General features: G+C 29.4%; 3 protein-coding genes and 1 long non-coding RNA gene across 6 annotated transcripts; 2 read left to right on the top strand and 2 right to left on the bottom strand.

The window, feature by feature from the left end:
* Positions 1-69: 69 nt before the first annotated feature.
* LOC125385396 lies at positions 70-685 on the bottom strand. Its single transcript, XR_007224596.1, has 2 exons — positions 559-685; positions 70-284 (listed from the first exon to the last, which is right to left on the bottom strand). It is a non-coding gene; the product is annotated as an uncharacterized LOC125385396 (long non-coding RNA).
* Positions 686-936: 251 nt separating this feature from the next.
* On the top strand, positions 937-4,731 carry LOC100644329 (poly [ADP-ribose] polymerase). 3 transcript variants are annotated; one of them, XM_020863788.2, is made up of 5 exons: positions 937-1,078; positions 1,427-1,568; positions 1,654-2,198; positions 2,280-2,485; positions 2,586-4,731. In XM_020863788.2, the coding sequence occupies exons 1-5, from the start codon at positions 965-967 to the stop codon at positions 4,549-4,551; spliced, it is 2,973 nt and encodes a 990-aa protein (XP_020719447.2). In that variant the 5' UTR covers positions 937-964; the 3' UTR covers positions 4,552-4,731. The 3 variants fall into 3 exon arrangements, with proteins under 3 accessions (XP_020719447.2, XP_048263158.1, XP_048263159.1); XM_048407201.1 differs by having other exon boundaries at positions 1,413-1,568; XM_048407202.1 differs by lacking the exon at positions 937-1,078 and adding an exon at positions 1,151-1,175.
* An 86-nt stretch (positions 4,732-4,817) lies between these two features.
* Positions 4,818-6,607, bottom strand: LOC100644561 (eukaryotic translation initiation factor 3 subunit I). Its single transcript, XM_012310542.2, has 5 exons — positions 6,459-6,607; positions 5,808-6,054; positions 5,450-5,730; positions 5,176-5,376; positions 4,818-5,101 (listed from the first exon to the last, which is right to left on the bottom strand). The coding sequence occupies exons 1-5, from the start codon at positions 6,459-6,461 to the stop codon at positions 4,853-4,855; spliced, it is 981 nt and encodes a 326-aa protein (XP_012165932.1). The 5' UTR covers positions 6,462-6,607; the 3' UTR covers positions 4,818-4,852.
* A 329-nt stretch (positions 6,608-6,936) lies between these two features.
* LOC100644020 (protein abrupt) lies at positions 6,937-9,777 on the top strand. Its single transcript, XM_003396755.4, has 7 exons — positions 6,937-7,343; positions 7,635-7,811; positions 7,889-8,300; positions 8,379-8,572; positions 8,651-8,980; positions 9,073-9,201; positions 9,277-9,777. The coding sequence occupies exons 1-7, from the start codon at positions 7,149-7,151 to the stop codon at positions 9,349-9,351; spliced, it is 1,512 nt and encodes a 503-aa protein (XP_003396803.1). The 5' UTR covers positions 6,937-7,148; the 3' UTR covers positions 9,352-9,777.
* Positions 9,778-9,846: the final 69 nt, after the last annotated feature.

Raw genomic sequence — 9,846 nt, 5'->3', positions numbered from 1 at the left:
TTGAACTACCACTTGTCAGCCACTTTTATGGCAAACTATGTTGGTAAAACAGAAAAACATTCATAGACATAATTACAGAAATATATAGTTTACTGTAATAATTTGTACAATATTATACGATTATAAAAATAAAGTGTACCAACATTGTATTACAACTCACAGCTTATTTATAATATCCTTTAGACTACGTACAATAATGTAGATCTATGTTTACCGGGTACGCATTTATTTTAAATGTTTTATGCATTTTAATGCATCATGTATAATTGATAATGAGTACAAGCCTGTAACAATATAATGTAAATCAAATCATATAAATTGATTATATATAAAGCATTATATAAATTAATAAATAATTATTAGGTATGAAAAGATAATATTATATATATATATATATATAAAATATAAAAGTATAATTGTATTATAAGTAAAATAAATGTTTCATATTTTAATTATTAGTTTGAAAATAAATTTAAAAGATTAAAAAATTGAGTAATTTCCCAAATTAAATTAAAGATTTTATATTAGAAAGAAAAAATAATTTCCAAGTTAGAATACCTTTTTAGAGTAAACTAACGTATAAATGTATGAAGAACGAAAGTGATAATTAAGGTAAGTTCTAAAATTCGTAGAAAATAGGATATCACTTCCGGTTTATATATCATACGTATATATCACATGATTGGTCATCAATTTATTATCGAAATATTTAACACATACTTCTTGAATTTAAATTGAATTAATTGAAGTAGATAAAATTGAAATTACATATAATCATTGTAGGATTTTTTTTTTATGATTAGTCACTTATTTAAGATAGATCGTAATTGTAACAGAAAATAAGATAAACTTCCGAATGTACTGGTATTTGGCGCGCAACGCGCATTTTGTCTTCGCTCATTGAATACTGCTCTTTGGCACTTGGTTTCAAGACTAAAATTATTGAACGGATTTTAGTGAAACAATGAATTCTGATTTACCATATTCTGTCGAATATGCAAAAAGTTCGAGGGCTTCATGCCAAAATTGTAAGAAAAATATCGAAAAAGATTCGTTAAGACTCGCCGTTATTGTTCAGGTATACCATGTCAACATGATTAATTTTGCATGAATTTATACGTCATTGCTGTAATCAGCATAAGTTTTAAATTCAATTATTGTTCAACTTCATCAAGGTTACATAATATAATGGCAATTGATGATGTGTTCGATAATACAATATAAAATGCAATATATTTATGAAGATTAATGTGTTTCTATTAATAAATTATTATTTTATCTACAATTAATTTGAATAAAACTGGGGAAATTTATTTAGAATTACTTTTTAATAAAGTCATTGAGTTTATCCATATGTTTTATATTCATTTAAAACTATTATAATGTTTTAAAATATGTTTGTTAAATTTTAGCGTTTAAATTTTAGAGTCCTGTTCATGATGGAAAGGTACCAAAGTGGTATCATCCGCCTTGTTTTTTTATGAAACAAAGGCCAAAAACTACTGCAGATATTGCTAATTTTGATAATATTCGCTGGGAAGATCAAAAGGAACTTCAAAGGAGAATTGGTTTGTTTATTATATTGTTGTAAATCATATTTGATATTATAATACAATAATATAATGCAATAGTTTGAATCAAACATTTTTATAGAGGAAGCAAGCACCCTTCCATTGCCTGCGTCTAGAAAAGGAAGAAAGCGTAGTGGTGGTGGTACTGCTGCTGCAGGTCCATTACATGATTTTTTAGTCCAATATGCAAAATCTAACAAATCAACTTGCAAAGCCTGTGAAGAAAAGATAGTACAGGGTGAGATCAGAGTATCAAAAAAAGATTTTGAAAGTGAGCACGGCAGAAGATACGGTGGTATAGATAGATGGCATCATCTTGAATGCTTTGCCAAAGTAAGGGAAAGTTTACAATTTTATGAGAGTGGAGATGCACTTCCTGGCAAAGATGAACTTTCCAAAGATGATCAGAAGAAACTCAAAAGTGTTTTGCCAAGAATTAAGGTAGATGATGTCCCACCCATTAAGAAAATCAAAGATGAACCAGAAGATGCAGAAGAAGAGAAAGAAATGAAAAAACAAAATGATGAATTATTTGCAATTAAAGATAAATTATCCTCTATAAAGAAACCTGACCTCATTACCATGTTAGAAGAAAATGAACAACAAATACCAGAAGGTATTTCAGCTGTATGTATCTTATTTTAATTAAGTTTATTTTTGATTTAAAATAAATAAAATATTTAAATGATTAAAATATTTGTTGTGTAGATAATAGATCGTTTATCAGATGCAATTTGTTTTGGAGCTTTAAAGCCATGTCCAAAATGTAATGGACAGCTTGTGTATAACTCAGGTACTGGATACAAATGTACTGGAGATTTGACAGAATGGACAAAGTGTGAAAATGTCATGCAAGATCCTAAAAGAAAGAAATTTGTAATATCATCTGATATAAAAGAAGCATATCCAGATCTGTAAGTATTTTCATAAATTAAAATTAAAAGCTATTTTTATAAATTAGCATATTTACAAAAGATATGTGAAAAAATTAATCACTGTTTCAATGTTTAATAGCAAATCTTTGAAATACAAAGTTAGAAAACGACTTATAAAGATAGCTGTACCATCAACATCTAGTGCAGTAAAAAAGGAAGATGAAGTTGATTCTGGACCCAAAGTTGAAGCAAAACCCAAGCCATTAAAGCATATGCAATTCTTTATTATAGGGAACATAGGAAAAGATAGAAATACCTTAAAAAAGGAAATTTTACATTTAGGAGGAGAGATAACTTCAAAACTTCATGAAAATGTAGCTGCTATTATATCAACACAACATGAAGTAGATAAAATGAGTAAAAAGATGGAAGAAGCCAAAAGTTTTAACATTCAAGTTATTACTGCAGACTTCATTGAGGAAGCTAAAAAATATACGAAACCTGCTATATCGCTCATTGAAAAGAAAACTATTTCAAGTTGGGGAGGTGACTTGTCTAATAAAATTAACGTTCTGACAGAAAAATCGAATGTCTCAAAAAGTAAAGGGAAAAGTACATTTGAAAAATCAGGATCTGGTAAAATGAAATTGCAATTGAAAAAAGGTGAAACTGTTGACCCAGATAGTGGTTTACAAGATTGTGCACATGTATATCAAGAGGGTAAAAATAAATATAATGTTACATTGATACTTTCAGATATACAAACTAAAAAAAATAGTTATTATAAGTTGCAGATTTTAAAGCACGATAAGAAAGATGAATACTGGTTGTTTAGAAGCTGGGGCAGGATAGGAACTTCTATCGGTGGTTCAAAAGTACAGAAATTATCTCTAGAGGAATGTATAGCTCAGTTTGAGGGATTATACGAGGAGAAAAGTGGAAACTGTTGGAATCAGAGAGATAATTTTGTTAAAGTACCTGGTAAAATGTACCCAGTGGATATTGATTATGGGGACGATGTATCGACAAAATTAGACTCTCATATTAAGAGTGAGTTAGAACTGCCAATTCAAGATTTAATGAAATTGATTTTCGATGAAGTAAATATGAAAAAGGTGATGGTTGAATTTGAAATTGATGTAGAAAAAATGCCACTTGGAAAATTGTCCAAAACACAAATCCAAAAGGCGTATTCAATATTAACTGAATTACAAGAAGTATTAAAGAAGAAAGATGTCGATTCGGTTCAGTTGGTTGATGCATCCAACAGATTTTATAACCTAATACCTCATAATTTCGGAGTATCCGAGCTTAAAATCTTGAATACGATGGAAGAAATTCATGCCAAGTGTGAAATGTTAGACGCATTACTTGAAATGGAAATTGCGTATTCGCTTTTGCATGTTAAGGCGGATGCAACAAAGAATCCACTCGATACCTATTACAAGCAACTCAATACTGAAATTAAAATATTGGATAAGGAAAGTGAGGAATATAAAGTCATTAAAAAATATGTGCAAAATACTCATGCAGCAACTCATACACTATACGAACTTGAAATTCAAGATGTATTTGTTATTAAGAGACAAGGAGAAGACAATAGATTTAAGCCATTCAAGAAATTACACAACAGGAAGTTACTGTGGCATGGTTCTAGAACGACTAACTTTGCTGGTATACTTTCTCAAGGTTTAAGAATAGCGCCACCAGAAGCTCCCGTTACTGGTTATATGTTTGGTAAAGGTATATACTTCGCGGACATGGTTTCCAAATCTGCGAATTATTGTTGTACACACAGCGGAAACCCTACGGGTTTGTTATTGCTTTGTGAAGTGGCATTAGGTAATATGCATGAACGATATCGTGCAGATTATATTGAAAAGTTACCGAGCGGTAAGCATTCAACATGGGGTCGTGGTCGGACGCAACCCGACCCTGAAACTGTTTACAAAATGAAAGACGGTGTTGAAGTTCCATATGGTGTGCCTGTATCTGCTAAATTACCAAAAAAATCTGATTTATTATACAATGAATACATTGTATATGATGTTGCTCAGGTAAAAGCGCAATACTTACTGAAAATGAATTTCAAATACAAAGAGTAATATTTTTTTAAATATTTAAGCAAAATAAATATAAAAGTAAGTTTATATTCAATATAATTTAGCTATGTATGTTAAATATTTAGAACTATTCCATTAATAATACTATCTCCCATGTTTTTGCCACTGATAGTGATGTACCAATTTTCATTTTATATGAACAATAAATTTAAAAATAGTAAATCTTTATTTTTAACATACTGTATTAGACCGCCTTTATCCTAATATCCATACATCTCAAGAATAGAAAAAATAATTTACACTATTCATTTAATTGATACATATTTATTTTTATTTCATAAAATTAGTATTCAAAATGGAAGTCAAAATAAGATTGATCAAATGTATTAATACGAACATAACCATCTTCTCCACCTGTTGAAAAACTACGCCCATTAGGGTGAAATGCTAGAGAATTAATTGGACCAAAGTGTCCTTTTAAACGTGCAAATTCTTCTTCAAATACTAAATGGAAAAATCGAGAATCGAATTTTCCTTGACGAGTGGACGTTGTTGTGACATCCATTGCATCTTGACCTCCTCCAAGAACCACCTATGAAAATACAGTATTTATAAATTTTGATAAATATTATTTCCCAAATGTCTTAATCACTATATGACACATACATGATCAAAAATTGGAGAAATCGTAGCAGAATTAACAGGTCTTTCTGTTTTGTATGTTTTTAGTAACATTAACGATTCACTGTCAAAAAGTTTAGCAGTATTATCTTTTGAGGCAGTCACGAACATAGTGCCATCTTTGTTGAATTGCATGTCATTTATTTGTGATTTGTGACTTCTGACACTTGTCATCTTTTTTCTTGTCTACAAAAAAATAGATAAAATTATAAAAAAGTTTTAAACATTTAATTCATGAGAATACAAACATATTACATACTCTAACATCCCAAAGAGTGATTTCACCATCTTCATGGCCAGTAATAATTGTTTCATCTAATGCACCCCACAAGATAGCAGTGATTTTGGGACCATTCACAGCGATTCTAGAAATTGCATCTGCTTGTGATAATACTGCATCAACATTTTTGATATCAATGATAAACATTTCACATTGGTGTCCTAAAGCTTTATCTGTAGAATAAACAGCAAGATTTGCTGAATAACTAAAGCTACATGTTCTCACTGAACTGTTTGTATGAAGCAAACCTATTTCTTTTCCTATAATGTAACATAGTCATATTTTAATAAATAAAGCAAATAAGTGAAAAAATATTTTATGTATGTGCAATACAAACCAGTTTGACAATCCCAAACCCTTAGTGAATTGTCACCACTTCCAGATAAAAATCTTGTTGTATCCCAATTAATGTCAATACACCATACAGAGCCATTGTGTCCGTTGAAAGATCCAAGACGTTCTCCATTCAAAGAATACCAAACATTTGGCTTTTTATCCTTACTAGAGGAGAATAATAAGTCTCCTTCTCTATTGTATTTAATTTGCGTTATGGCACGTTCGTGCCCATGCAACATTAGAGGTTTCTACAAAAAATTATAAATTTATCATTTTTAAATATGTTTTATATTAAATACGTTTTTTTTTTTATAAAAACGACTGACTAAATATTACCATTACTAAATTTTACAATATATGGAATAACATAACCACAAAATATCACGAAGCAATATGTGATAATATCAGTTTAAATTATTGCAGTAAGTATTATAAAAAGAATCTTTCAAGCTTTAAAATCGTGAATACAATTTAAAAAAAAGAATATCCGAATTTTCAAAAATGCATTCATACTTAATAATGTGTAACATTTTTAACGTAGCAATAATATTGAGGTTATGCTGTCACATGTTTAAATACATCAAAGAAAATGTACATCGAATCACAATGAAAAACAATATGTAAAATGATTGATACGTATAAAATCACTAACCATTCTGTTTTTAAATAGGCGATTAAATAAATTGGTCAAAAAGTTAGCAAACACAAACACTCCGTTACTCTAAAGCAGTCATACAACTCTCACATATAAAAGAACGTGAGTTTACTAATACATATAAAGGCTCAATTCTTTTGTATACATACATATCTTTGTACTAACATCTCAAATTTTATGAAAGTTGGCAATTAGAATCAAGCGGAAATATTCTAATTACTAGAATCTAAGCAAATGAAATAAACTTAATTATTGTTTAAATAAAAATCTTTCTATATTTTATATTTTATACATTTTTTACATATTTTTTAAAGCTTTAAAATGAAATGTTATATCGTTAAATTCGGTATAGATAACATGTGTATGAACCAATCATAATATACGTTTAACTGACAATTAGTATGTTTCTAATACAATTTTTTTATTATATTTGATTTTTAAATAAGTGTTTGTATATAAATATAACACGTACGCAAAATAGTTTAATGATACATAAGTAATCAGGATAAATGATCGTATAAAGGTGGTGTAAAATTTATTAGGGTTTTTACAAAGTGCCATGAATAATCACTGAGGTCCTCCGTATCTTGGTTGTGAAGCACTCTGAAGAGTTCAGTCCTGTTCCAAATTCCGGTTGTATATGATACGAATTATTGAAACTGAAAAAGGAAACGAAACTGAAACGGCATGTCCGAAATTACTAACCAACACGAGATCAATCAGAGTTATTGGTTTAAATGGAATGATTATCAAAACCATCTCTCCGATGTAGTTAGACAACTTTTAGAGGAGGACTGTATGGTAGACGTTACGCTGGCTGCGGGCGGGGAACGTATTCATGCTCATCGCATAGTTCTCTGCGCTTGTAGTACTTTATTTCGAGTAAACAATCTTTGTACTTTTAAGAATTCATAGCTTTGAATTTGAACATTGTTTTATGATTACTTTCAAATAGTTTTCAGTGATTAAAGTTTGTACTTCAAATTCATTTTTATACAAGTTTTAATAATTTTTTCTGTGAAATATATTACAAAATGTAATGTTCATTACACACTATAATGACATACTTTTTCATGTTAAAAAAATATATATTTCTTTTTGTTTTAAGATAGATTAGGTATGTATGTAGTATTCTGCATGATTTGCATAATAATCCATTTTTTTTATTTATAGGAAATATTGAGTCAAGTAAATGAAGATCATCCAACAATAATATTAAGCGATATATCTGCTCAAGATATAAAATCTATTATAGAATTTACTTACCATGGAGAAGTGAGAGTACCAGTTGAAAATATTAGTACCTTATTAGATGCGGCACGTTCACTAAAAATCTGTGGCCTTATTGAAGTTAGTTATACTACTTAAGGAGAGTTAAATGGAAATATTTTTCTTTTCTTATCATTATTATGTTTCTTTGTTTATAGATTGATGGACTTGAAGAAACTGACTCAGTTGTAAGCAATAAGGATTTTAATGATAATAATGAAGAGCCAATGACTGTAATTAGCGAGGCTGAAGAAAATGTTATTAATGCATTGCAACATAGTTATGAAGATTTAGAAGATCAACAAAAAGATGAGGTTGCTGAAAATTCCACTTTGAATAAAAAAAAGAAACGTAGGCGCGATACAACGAAAAGAGATTATAGCGAAGATATGTTGGCAGCGGCAATTAATGATTTAAAAGCAGGACAGACATTAATAGAAGCTTCTACTAAACATAATATACCACGTTCAACTTTGTACATGCGTGCTAAAGCATTAGGTATACATTTAAACGCATCAAGAAACGAATATCCTGCAGAGTGTATGAAAGCTGCTATAAATGCGGTAATTGGTTGGTATCTATACCATATTTACTGAACATATTAATTCTGTGGCATTATTCAACTTGTCATCGTCACTTTTACTACAGGTGGATCAAGTTTACAGCATGCATCAGAACTTTTTAGTATACCAAAGACTGTATTATGGAGGAGGATTCAGAAAGAAGGATATCAAATACTACGTTCGGAAATGAAGAGGTCTTATGGATCAGATAAACGGGAAGCTGCAGTTAAGGCTTTAGAAAGAGGAGAGAATTTAACGAAAGTAGCACTTGAATTCAAAGTAAATTATTTAACATTTTGTTTCTTGCTCAATTTTATTTAGGCTGTCTAAGAGTAATAACGGTAATTATGATTTTAGATTCCGAAAACTACTTTATTTAGAGATAAGGCGCGATTGGTAGATGAAGGAAAATTGCCATTATCATTTTGGAAGAAACGTAAGACGGAAAATGAAGAATTGAAAAAATCTCGTTTGGAAGAAGCTGTTGCTGCATGTAAAGGGGGGAAAATGTCGCAAGCAGCAGCATCAATGACTTACCATATTCCAAAAACAACGATATGGAGACGTCTCCAACAAGATGGTAAAAAGTCAGAGCGCTCGTTAAGTTCAAGGAAACAAAGAATAGCGGATTCTAAACATAATACAGAAACAAAGGTACAAGAAGGATCTGATTTTACATATTGCGAGGTATTATGGATTAATAATATCTATCTTATATCTTTTATTGTCAAAATTTTTGTGTTGCAGATTTTGTGATTGCTAATAAATTTTAATTACAGGTTTCGTCAGAAATTCCTATAACTTATATAGATGAAAATAGTATACCTGAAGATTCTGTGATAATATTAACAGCAGAAGATATGGATGGACTTAATTTAGAGGAGGGACGACAAATTATTGTTAACTCAGTATGTTTTTTATTCATTCTTTTTTTAAAACATTTCATAAAAACTCTTCATATATATAAAATTTATGTTTTGCAGGAATCGGGACAAGAATATGTTCCTTGTGCTATAAGTATTGAAGAAAATTCAAACTATTCACAAACTGAAAGTTAGCATATGAACTATTACCAATAGAGTAACTCTCATTAATATTTGTTTTGTATAATAATACGTGTATTAATTTAGATTTTAGTAATATATATATATATATCATATATGAAAACAATGCGCATATACGTATACATGACGTAGCACATATAAAAATTTGTATCTAATATCTTCATGAGACGATTGAGTTATTATTAACGTCTACATTTTTGTGTGCATAATTTCCTTATATTTATTTATAAATAAACTTTGTTATAATTTTTGTCTTTTAGAAAAATGTATGTTAACTTAGTTAAATCTGAATCAGAAGCTAGAGATTAGTAGAGATATAGACTTATACAATTCTTTATGTGAATTGGTATAATATGTTTGATTCATCTGAATGTCGCAATGATCAAGCATGTGCTTCAATAAAAATAATTTTTCTTAGAATGTCAAAAATATCTTTCACTTTAGTCCCCTATATTTCTAGTAACACTAAATAAAATTAATATCCTAGTA

This window comes from Bombus terrestris, chromosome 7, assembly GCF_910591885.1.
Source record: "Bombus terrestris chromosome 7, iyBomTerr1.2, whole genome shotgun sequence".
Lineage (NCBI taxonomy): Eukaryota > Metazoa > Arthropoda > Insecta > Hymenoptera > Apidae > Bombus > Bombus terrestris.
This window is presented reverse-complemented; position numbering and strand designations above follow the sequence as displayed.